This window comes from Clavelina lepadiformis, chromosome 6, assembly GCF_947623445.1.
Source record: "Clavelina lepadiformis chromosome 6, kaClaLepa1.1, whole genome shotgun sequence".
NCBI lineage: Eukaryota > Metazoa > Chordata > Ascidiacea > Aplousobranchia > Clavelinidae > Clavelina > Clavelina lepadiformis.
The window spans coordinates 3355184-3367438 of NC_135245.1; the positions used below are offsets into that span (position 1 = coordinate 3355184).

The 12255-nt window shown below is 37.9% G+C and overlaps 2 protein-coding genes across 3 annotated transcripts in view; one reads left to right on the plus strand and one right to left on the minus strand.

The window, feature by feature from the left end:
- Positions 1 to 12255, minus strand: part of LOC143462976 (septin-7-like) — a 131832-nt gene that overhangs the window by 26134 nt on the left and 93443 nt on the right. The window lies entirely within an intron of this gene.
- The window catches only part of LOC143462734 (A disintegrin and metalloproteinase with thrombospondin motifs 16-like), a 29966-nt gene continuing 23099 nt past the window's right edge, over positions 5389 to 12255 (plus strand). Inside the window, exons 1-2 of the mRNA XM_076960989.1 lie at positions 5389 to 5760; positions 8036 to 8129. Of these exons, the coding sequence (XP_076817104.1) occupies positions 5602 to 5760; positions 8036 to 8129 (253 nt within the window). The 5' untranslated portion in view covers positions 5389 to 5601. The remainder of the gene's footprint in view (positions 5761 to 8035; positions 8130 to 12255) is intronic.

Consider the following 12255-nt stretch of genomic DNA (forward strand, 5'->3'; position numbering starts at 1 on the left):
GAAGCGGAAATATGTTTCACTTTTTGTCATTTTTCACCGAAACAATGTTCTATTATGCAGTAGCATTTATAACTACAAATAAAGGTGATTTTAATGAATACATTTCTCATGTATCAATTTTTGTACATACAGTATGTATAAATACAATACATAACATCAACCATTGTAAGCTTACTGACCGTTTTTTGGCAGCAGGCCAAGTTGTTCCCGTCCAGCGCATAGGTTGGCAACCCGCGGCTCTTTCATCTTTGTGTTCTGGCTCCCGTGACTCAGAGCCAGCGAGCTCATTTAGGAAAACCTTAACGTGAATAAATAATGGTATTTATTAGTGTCACAATGTATAATAACTTAATGCGTTTTTCAGATTAATTAATTAATTATTATTCAAAATAGTTTATTCCGACGTGGAAAATCTTATGTGTATAAATAATTATTTACTACCCAGTGATTTTCGCGGGCATAACAAGCATGACTGCTCGCAACTCACGTGATCCTAAGTTTGTTTTTGTTCGAGGTCGCATGTCTTGTATATTGGTCTTTGTTTGGTGACTATGCGGATTGTCATCGTGCTATCGTGCCATACTATTTTGAAAATGTACGAGTACTGTTTATCGGGCGTGTATGTTTATATCAGACCATGTACAGATGAGTTGTGTTTTCCAGTCAGGTTGACGGTTGACTGCTGTTAAATGGAAAATACAAGTCTGTGAATGAAACGAAATTTTCCCGTAATAACCCATAAGCAACTTCGTGGGGCTCTGTGTTATTGTGATAAAACGCTATTACATGTTCTATAGTTTGAAAAGTGAAAATGCATTACTGCCGTGGAAAATCGCATGCGTAAGTTAGATTTTTGAAAAGAGTCACCTATTCAAACTTTTACCCATTAGTGCACAACTAGTGGTTATCTAAGGTTATAAATTCAAGTTCAAATGTTCTTTATGTTGATATGTATGTCGATTGTCTCTGAGTGTTTTTCACAATATTTGATTGTTTCCGAGCAGTTCCTGATGACCAGCAATGGTAATAGGCTTATAGCCAGTAGCGTATGATACCTGTGGGCCATGCGCCCCTCCCCCGTTACGAAACTTATTTTAGTGGGCCAATAGGCATTTCTAGGTATTCAATCCTTTTTGTCTATTGCATTTTGTGTTTAAAATCGTTGTATACGGCGTTACAAAAATTGTTTCGTTTCAAAATTGAACACCATCAGTTACGAGGAATTGCGTGCATAGTCAAAGTATACACATCATATACATATTTCATTTACATAAGGTAAAATACATTTCGTTTCCAGGTGCTTTATTCAAGTCTTTTTTGAGGTGTAAAATCAAGGTAGATCTACTGGGTCCGACGCTTGCAAAACGTCAGCAAAATTAGCAGGACTACCTTCGAAGGTGATATTTTACGACCTGTCCGTCCAACATCAACAATAGACTCTTTGTGATTTCATAAATAAATGTTTACTATTGGAGCGGAACAATAGGTACTCTACTAATCGCTATGTCAACATAATCACTTTCAGCAGTGCAGTCAGTGTATTCTTCTGATAATACATAACACAAGCCTAACATACCAGAACGATGGTAATATGTTATCAGTGAGTTATCTAGCCTTATGCACACCAAAATTCGACAAAATGTTCGAGTCCTTTTAAGGTAAAATTTGTGATGCAAAAATTACAGTTTATCTGGATATTTCCATTGTCCGGTTAATCCAAGAACAAATATTGCGGTTGAAAATACTTTAATTTCCACTGCCCTGAAATAGCCAAGAGAATAACAGATATTTTGAAAGCAAGCATAATCACACGTCCGCATGTAACATATTAGGTCCTGGTACAAAGGTTTCAGTACAACATTGGAGTATGGTCACGTCGTGAACATTGAATCCTAAAGTCTGAATGACCGAGATTTTTCAATCTCCTTGCTAAACTTAATCGACGTTTCATAAAACAAATTTACTTTTACAATATTTGATAAGCACCGAACCGGATGAAGTGTTTTTAATTACTAAAAGAAATTGGAATTTACTCACGGAAGAACTTAAAAAGTCAAACGCGTATCGAGCAGTTGTGCAAACTTTTGAATCGAGTGAAGTCGGTTAGAGTTTGTGCTGTAACAAAAACTTTTTTGAAACAGTCGTGATTTCCGCACATTAACCCCGAAATGACACACCTGACAATCATTGTACCTTTACCCAGTAATGTCAACAGTTATGTTCGTATTGTAAATAACCTTTGCTTTAACCCTATTCTAACTAGGCTTGGCTTCTCCCGCACACTGTCATAGCAAAACGTGGCGTACAGTTGCATTGTTTGCTGTAGAAACTTGAAATTTGGTGACTTTTCCTAAAAAATGTTCAGCTATCTGTCCATGTTTGTTTGATAAAGTTGGATTTTGTAATTTTTAAGATATTGCGATATTTTCATAATTTTCCTCTGCTTTGCTCTGCTCTCCGCATTGAAGCGTATTACTCATTTACGCACCAATAACTCGACTAACTATTCTCTTTCGTTTTCTTCTCGCGGTCAGCTGGTTTTCCGCACAGCGGGGACGCGGCATAACAAGAAGAATTTCTAGAAATGTGTCACTTTTAGAAATACTTAATTTACACTAAATTCACTTTCTTTAGTTTTACAATTATGATGTATACAGGAAGCCAGATGATTTTTCTACTAACCTGTCAAAATCCGATCAGTTTACGACGTATAGTTTTCTAGTAATTAACGATTGAAAATGTGTGTGCGGGGTCGGCCACACCTAGTTTTTTAGTAAACTCGCGAGCCTGGTTAGGATAGGGTTAAGCAGTTTATTTAGTTTATTGACATCTGATCGGCTAAAAGCCTTTCCTCGGTCGGCAAGAACACATTCGTCATTATAGTGCCGCTTTGATTCAACGAAATGCGATCTAATATCTTCAACTACTTAGAGTCGTGTAAATTTGATAAAAACATAGACGACGACGCGATTGTATCTGGCGATCGGCGCCAAACCCAGCACCATGGGCTGAAGACAGAAGTCTTTAGGGTCAAACATATTTGTATGCCAAGCAAGAAATGGATAGTCAAAATAGTGTCTTTCTTGAGTAACACAATGGTGCTTGTAATGGAGTAGCTTTCGCCATTGTCGTGGAATATTGTTTTAGTTTGATTTCTAAATGGTTTTCGATTCGCATTCCTGCCATGCCACTTGCTGTAAAACCTGCGGTGAAACAAGGTAAAAAGTGTGCCAGGTTACAGTTAACACGAAAAGCACCCTTCCAAAACATAAAAGCTGGGCACATGAATAGCCTGAAATAAATATACATAACTAGAACCGTTGTTTCAGATGCCAACTTACTAGTTCCAATTTTCATTGGAGAAATTTTCTGGTCACTTTTCGCCTGACCTCTTGTGAAAAGACTGTTCCATCACTACTCACTACCGTTTCATCTTTCGCATTGATCGCAGAAAAGCTCTTTTATCTTTTGTTGAAAACCGGAAGACAACAGCTGGACAGAAGGCTGGCAAACAATGGTAAACGTACACCCGACGCTTTGTTTAGTTACCTGCTGGGCTATTTTTTTAAATAAATTAAACGGAATTCAGTGTTTGCTTTAAAACGTGTTCAAGGCGCATATCTTACAAACCACACAAGGGTAGCATTGAGCAGCAAAAAAGTTTGTCGAAATGGTCTGGTGCATTTTTCGAGAGTTAGTTTCGATGTATTTGAGTGCTTCAAATATCTAACTTGGCCGTGTACTCAGAGAGAAGGCAACATATACCCTTAGTAAGTAATCCCAGTCAACAATCTGTCAAGTCAACATAAGGACGTTGTTAACAGCCCAGTGTTGTACGGACGATTAAAACTGTATTGGTTGTCTTAAAGAGTTAACGCGTATACGAAGTTTAACCAATTTTTCCATGAGCCTGAGCAATAGAATCTTTTTGTGCGTAAAGAGCAACGTAATAACAAAGCCATGTTGGACTTCAGACATGTCATGAGACTTGTGCCAAGTTTTGATAAGCCACCAGGAGCGCTGCTTCTGTCCCGGGTCGTTACCGTTGTGCCTTAAGCGGCATATCCGATACCGCAAGGAAAGTGATAGCTGCTTGAAGTCGTTAATTTCTTTCATGATAACAAACACTTAACTCAGACAGGGAGTTTAGTGTTGACACGGTTGCAAGGCCCATAAAACGCAGTCTGTTTAAGTATACGTCAATACTTTGCGTTGCATTTCATTTGGTTGATGTTTTGCGAGCATATGAGAGCCACAAATGCACACTGGCGTTCCTCTCCTTTTGTCGGCGATTGAAAAGTACACACCGAGGGATAGTCAGAATATTGTTGTGGTAGTCATTTGTGTTGTTGCTGTACAGCCCCGGTAGTTTTGTTGTATGTTGAAGAAGTTAACCAGTCATCTCTTACACACCAGCAGGAATGTTATAATAATTTATGCTTTGGGCATATTTAAGTAAAGTTGGTTTAGTCAGAACCCATATTTAAACATTTACCCAGATTTTCAACGCGTAAAAGTGGTATACGATTACATGGCAAACCAGTTCAACCCATTTCTAAATGTGACATTGTAGAAACCTACTAACTAACCTACGCGAAACCTACTTGCAAACACGTATGAGAAACAATTTTAAAGCGGTTTGGTAAAATTGTCATAGGCCTCGCAGGGGGGACCTTTTGTTAAGGCCGGCGTTAAGTTGGGTCTTCATTTCCTAGTTATACTTATTGAAAGCTTGAGTTTGGTTTCCCGTTATGCATAACTTTTTATTCTGTTATATATTTGTAGATGAATTTGATTACGTTATATTTCCTTACGTATCCATCTACCTATTCGTAATTTAAGTTATTTATCGGTGATGATTATGTACCGTCATTTTTTTCGTTCATTTTTTAAGTTCTTTAGGCTTTGACAGTTTATTTGTGCATTAGCGCATGACATTATCGACTATAGTTATGTTTTGTCATCCCCACCTCACCAAAGACAAAAAATAATGCGATTAATTGAGTATATACCTGAATAAGTTCAATCAAAGGACCGAGATTCAACTTCACGCTGGTTTTGTGAAGCTTTCTCTTTCACTTTTGTTTGCAGTCAGACGCGAGAACGCGTTCGCTCTGATAAGGAAAAAAGATCTCATGGGGAAAAAAGCGCACTGACAAGTACTCGAAGTCAAACCTAAATAGAGCCTGGCATGAAAGACCCGAGATAAACGAACCGGGTTTATAAATAGAGAGATTATGTTACCCAATGTTAGTAATGACAGTGTGCTGGTGCTAGTAACTGCTAACGGCAAAGAAAAACACGACTTAATTAAAACTTGTCACGTTAATTATGAGGAACGCTGCGTAAACTACATGGAAAAAATTATCAGCTTTACTTTAAATACAATGACTCTTTCGTTTTTTTTTAAGCAAGTTTAGGCGCAAAATAGTTCGCATCTTTTGCGATTTGTTTGGCGTCTCGCTGCAAGGAGTAGTGGGTTTCTAAATTATAACAAATTGAGATCACGGAAAACAGAGCCTGACTTTCCGATAAAGTTATCAGTCATAGTGCAATCCTATTCTTCAGTCGGTTTTACTTCAGCCTGTTGCTTCGGCGAGGATGCTCAAGTTTTGGGTCGGCGGAAGGGCAGTCAACGCGCCCGATGTCGCAAGACGGCATCGACAACCGTTCACAATTGCAACCTACAGCTTTCTTTCAGTGCATTGCTTAGTTTGGTCGCTGGCAATTATGTTTTGCTCTATGGATGCTCTTGCAACCGTAAGTATACAAGGAAAATTAGTTTTTTTTTTAAATGAATTCAGTTCTCGTTCTGTTATTTACCGACAGGCCCTTTCAAGCAACTTTCTTAAATTTGCCGCTTGTCCCAAAAAGTATTATTTATGCCTCAAAGCTCAGTAATTACATTTTCGGTGGAGAAGAACTTACAAAATTGACTCTGATGTAGAAAACCATAAATATAAGGCTATTACGGGTTAATATGATCGATTTTTTAAATGAAACCGAACCTAAACCTCTGAAAACACAAAGATGTGCTTTAATATCATATTATGTGGTTAATGTTTAACCAAACAAACGTCGTGTTAACAGATACGTAAATAGCTTGTAAAAGGACACGTTTGCTTCGTCTTTTTGAAAACAGTACTGTTTTTTGTATGGAAAAAAAGGCTTTTGTTAGACGAGTGTTTTAATTGAGCTATGGTAGCTTTTCAGACTATTTCACGTCAAAACCCTCTTACATAGTAAGTTATTGTTTTTGTATTAAAAATAAATCATAAAGTTTAATGATTTTGTAAGGCTGTTGTATGTCTTCATTTGTTCTTAGATTCTTAGAACTTCTTGTAAACGTGTGTAGTTACGCAATCGTAATGATCTTTAATACCTGCCTGTAAATCCGAGCAAAAACCTTTTCATCTGTTGCTTGCTGTGTAGCTGAAATTAAAATATTCAAAGTCTGACTTATCATTTTGGAGTTATCATCTCGCTATTGACCCTACGTTCAATTTTCGTTTCAGAGTGCATTAGACTACTCAAACACATTCAAGGCAACATCGTATGCATTAACTTCAAACCCATAACAACAATATGTCAATTTCACAAAAATGTGTAGTCATTTGCAGTATAGTCACGGTCCATTAGTACATTTAAACAGATGTATTGCTTTGCGGAAAGTCGTGAACTCGATAATAAACTGCATTCTTTGAAGGTTGAAATTACACGAGCCCCAAAACAAATAAACACGATTTTTGTCTGATGGCAAAATTACCTATTCGAGACTCACCGTCTGAAATCAACCATGCGTAACCCACGTCATGTCGAAAGTGGATCCTCATCCGTTTTTAGGCCGTTGGGCCGAATCAGCACGTAAATTGACGGAAAGCAAAAAAGCTAATTCCTGTACATCCATAAAATATTTGAATAACGTTTGCCCTATTAGCAAAGTTGGGCAACAACACCAAAGTTACAATAAAGTTAGCTTTAACGTCGGGAATAGACCAAATATCATAGGAATAAAACTAAATGTCGTGAAGTATTTGGACCAAATCGGTTGATATTTCAGTCAAGTTGATACAGATTTGAAGCTATACCAGCCATATTAAACCAACCATATTAATAGCCATTAAAAATCCTGTTTTTGAAGTGTTCTTTTTTGGTCTTCAGGGCGTCATACGAAACATTGCCTGGTTTGGTTACACCTCCAATTAATCTACCACTGTAGACAAAACCGTTTCCTTTATTGTGTAAACATGACTTAATAATCTTTAATTGTTTTATAAACACCAGTCAACGAATACGTAGAGATGGCGAGCATGTAACACTATGACACGATAACAACGTGTAAGCACTTCTTCCACAACAGCTAATGAAAAGAGGTTACGATAAGAGGCCGGTTAGCGGTTAAAACCGATTCTTTTTAATTCCATGGCACGCCTAATTTTACAGTGGACAGACAGCCAACGATTGCTGTATTAAAGAAGACTAATTCAGCTTAAAATGACTTTGATAAATTACTCTTATTTATAGCAAGGCGTGGACAAATGAGTCTGTTGTCGCTAGGTGTAATTTTTGTTTTAATGATTCAAAGAAGTAAAACTTTATGTTACCCCTAAGGCCTTTTTTATTTGTTGAAATGTCTCATTTATCAGGAAAGCGAAGCACCTAACATTGTCTTTCTATGACTATTGTTTAGTGTACTCAATTTACAGGAACGGTCATCATTAGAAAACACGTTTATTTATTGCTCGATTGCATGACTTATGCGATTGTATTTGTCTAACCGATGTTGTACAAATGAACGTTGTTTGCTAATTAATGTTTACCATCGCCACATTGACCGTATACATACGTTTATCCCACCCTGAGCCATTTGGGATCATTTTTGTTTGCAGCCTCGAACGCTGGTGTTACGTTACAGAATTAAGTATCCATTACTGACATTAGTTTACGATTAATCAAATTATAATTAAAAAGCCATTATGTGGACTACGGGTAAACTTTGTGCCGGTATATTCTGACCTACTGCACTCTTTCTCAGGCATCTGAAAGAAGAATTTGGCCTAGCCATTACACGGGCGCCCATCATGATTTACACAAGAGAATACAACAAACCACACACAAGCATTTAGAAGGTAACACCTTGGTTTCGTATTTTCATCATCTTGTCATGTTTTGTCTTTGAACTTGTGGCCTACTGTAATTAACAGCAATCAGTGCGCATGGTGTCGTTACGTCATTTACGCACGGTCTTACTTTTGCCTTATGAGTGGACAAATGATTACTTGAATTGAATTACTGTGCACCTATGTCAAGTTAGGTGAGTTTTAATTGAGCGATGAACCCAATGCCCTTTGCGCTCAAATATAAAAGTCCTTCGCCCTGGCTTGCAGAGTTTGTAGCAATTATCTTTTACTGAAATCAGCCTGTATCATGGGATACGTATATAGCAAGTTTGTTTAGTGTCCTTTAACCCTACTCCTTCGGCATTATCCGTCGTTGTCTTAAATAAACTAGACGTAGGTTAATATATACACCCAGGGTGGTATGGTTGTTGAAGAGCGCGACTAGTCGTTGAAAGTCTTCCGCCAATTTCTTGGAATTTTGCCAAAGACTGTGCTGACTGAGACAAATTAACAATTGTCGCTGATTCCCATTTCCCATCATAGTATTAGAAGTGCTCGCTTGTCATGGTAGGCCTAACGATTAAGTTGATATAAAGCCACCTTGACGGCAAATAGAAACATGTGCCCCGCCGCAAGACCCACAGTTGCTGTACTAATGGCGCCATGGGGTCTGATTGCGACAGCATTTCTTGCGTGTGGTACTTTAGGGACAAAGTGATCGACTTTGCTCGCCCCAGGAACATCCCAGGAATGCAACCACCAAGAGTAATTTACTGTAAACTGTGTCTTTGCTGCTGTTTAGCGCTTGTCATTTGTTCAAGCCGTTTTGTTTAACTGGAAAATGCCCACTAATCGCCATCAGTATCGGTCTTGTTGAAAGCTTGCTGCTTGTGTTTACACGTAATGGCAGACAAGAAAACGTGTTTGAATGTTCTTTTCGAATGCTTAACGTTTATCACTTCTTAAGGGCTCCAGAGTTTAAGTGAGTGGGCTCAAAAGTGTTTGGATTTTCTGTCAAGTTCATCCAGTGAGCTCGTTCGTCTGTGAAGGAGATTTATATTGATACCGGTTCGAGTTGACTTGGAGTAAAAAAGGATATCTGATTGTGATTTTAGCGCTTTTATAAACCATGATTAGGCAAAGTTATCGCTTGACGACACACGTATAAAACTGGAAGGAAAGACAAAACCTTTTCTCATGTTTCGCCGTCAAAAATGTTTTTATTTTGCCTTTCATATCCCAGTTGAAATGGGAACTACCCCGGATGTAAAAACTAGCCTACACAAGCAGACCCTCAAGTGGCATGAAATATGTAAAATGTGATCATAGTTCCTTTTATCTACTCCTGCAAGAAATAAACAAAAACCAATTTCTCGTTCTGCTATTGCCACGAGAAGTGCCTATATCACGCATCATTTAAAAAGCCTGTTTCTTTTCATGACGTATCGTTGATTTATTCTTACTTTCATTTAACTCGTAAGGTTTAGGGTTTAAGGTTAAGGTCTTTAGGTTCACTATTTAACTTGCATTAACCTAAACTAGGGGAAAACGCAGTGTTTGTTTATAAGTTAAGGCAATTATTACTTGATCGTTTTAAGTTTTCCGTAATAACATTGCGATAGACTATCGTCAAATTTTTCGATTAGAGAAAGTTATCAGCTTTGATCATCCCAGAATGTCGTCTGGCGTCAGGTAGTTAATAACGTTGCTTAAATTGCGGCTATTCGATCACAAACTTGATATCAAAGCGCGTTTGCGCCGGTAAATTTGCGTTTTTCTATAGAGCAATCCGGGGTCCTAAATTGGACCGAAGATCAAACAAAATAACTTGCCTTTATTTTGAAAATGAGGATCAATCGATGGCCCAATAATGGTGATTATATGACATATTCATGGCACTTGTTTATCTACTGTGCATCTGAAGGTTCGAACCATATTAGCCAAGACACCAGCTGTATACAAGCAATACTATATGTCGATGACTGCAAAGTTTAGCCACATATACAATTGTATGTAAGCTACGACAAATTGGCAAATTGACAATTGTATCTGTACAGAGTAATTGGCAAGTGTGTAATATTGCCGGTCGTCGTTTGGATGGTCGTAATCGTTGCACCTGCAAAGGGTAGCTTACAAATTAAAAAATTTGCCTAAAAATGACATTTGATATTTAAATTTTGAAGTAGTATCTTGTTGATGCAATGGAAAGAGTACGTTACGTCATTGTCATGTTTGTTTGAACTGACAGCAACCGCTACCACAAAAGCGTGCACAAGGGTTCTGTATCCATAAACCCATTAGTTTTAAGCTATTCATACCAGAATTATTACTGTTACCAGACGCCTTATGTAAAGTAATACAGTCGACAATCGCAATACTGTAATGGAGATGCTAATACGAAACAAAAAGCGAGAGACCATAAATTAGGTTTAGCGCGAATTACTGGAATCCTCAAAAAGCCTAAACAGGTGCAGAAATCCGATTTAAATGAACTCTGGATGACAACATTTTACCGGTTTAGGCTAAAACCTAGCTATACGCAAAGCCTAATAAATACCTTAAAAGGCCGGTCTGGAAGCAATAACCGTTAGCTTTCCTGTAAACTATCGTGAAAGTTTTCCCTCAAATACAGGTTCAGGTTCTAATCGAATAGAAAAAGTTTGAAACGAAACAATATACTTCAAGAATTTTCTTAAAGTGTATTGTTGTAGTTGATACTAATATAATACCGTATCTATTTGGTTCCATCTTGAGCAAATACACATTTGAAGTTTTGCAGTTGGCAAACGTTGGTAACCAGAGAGTACATGTTCCACTATGATGTCTTTTGCAAACAGTGATTATACATTTTTAGTGTAAAATTTGGATTGATTTTGCCTGTAGGTACGTGTGCTGTCACAGATTACGTGATAAAGGGACCTATTGTTACGTACATACGTTGACTCAATATAAAGACATCATTTGTAAAACTGCGGTCGCCCGTGTAAAAAGTCATCCCCAAGTTAGTTGCAAGTTGTCATTTTTCAATGCTTTCAAACTCGGGTAGCGCCTGTTACTAGTTTTGTAATTTGAAACGTGTGACGTAATGTTAAGAATCGTCTCAAACCGCAGTTTTACATGACTTGACGCGGTTGTGAAAAGGCCTGTCATTTACATAAGATTGCATTGCCTGATATCGGCACCCATACGCTTGGTAGGCTACATTAGAAATGGCAAGACAAACCGCAAAGGCGAAAATTATGCCCACGATCAAGGCGGCTTCAGTGTTATAAGTCGCCCAACGAGTTTCCTACCCATAAAAATTCAGTTGAAACTTCTCCTTCGTTGGCGCCGTTTTCTTATAAAAACGCGGTCGTGTTTTCATTAAATCAAATACATCGTATTCAACTGTAATCTGACAATAATAGAGTAAAGCCAATAATCGGATACAAAATTGAATCTTGGGGATGTGCTCGCATAATTCGATTGCAATTTCCCGGCGACTGTCTTTACATGCCAGGGATTTTTCTCACCAAAACTGAATGTTCTCAGGAGTTCGCTTGCGTACCCCGTCACGTGACTCGTCTATCGCCATAGAGATTTGGATCTTTGTCATTTTCTTAACAAAGCAATGTGATTAGGGGAGCAGTCAATTGTGACTAATGCAAACAAAACTCATTGATGCAAGGCCTGTAATTTGTTACTTTCTAAACCCACTGATCTAAACATAACTTAAATTACGGTACGAGCTGTGTAAATAGAGAATCCCTTAAATATTGCAAACTCTCAAATATGTGCACATTAGCTCGCATTTAAATTTGCATTTTGAAGAATTTTCTGTGTTTCCTTTGCATTCAAAATCTGCACGCTTTCATTCCAACGGCTTTTCGGCAATTGGATTTGTGTCAACAGTAGCGGTTTTGGATGAGCTTTGATGTCGCTTCTCTTGTGTCGTAACAATATGCCCATTGTTGGTAGTCACGTGCGAGTTATTTATTAATCGCGAATGGAGTAAAGCAAAACGTCATATTCAAATATATACGTTAGGAATATTAATAACCATAGGCCTTCATTCATAAGGACCTGTTCCGGCGAAAAAAGTTTACGTGAGTGAAACAAGGGCCGTCTTTCACTCGAACGCCTATAGTCGTGACAG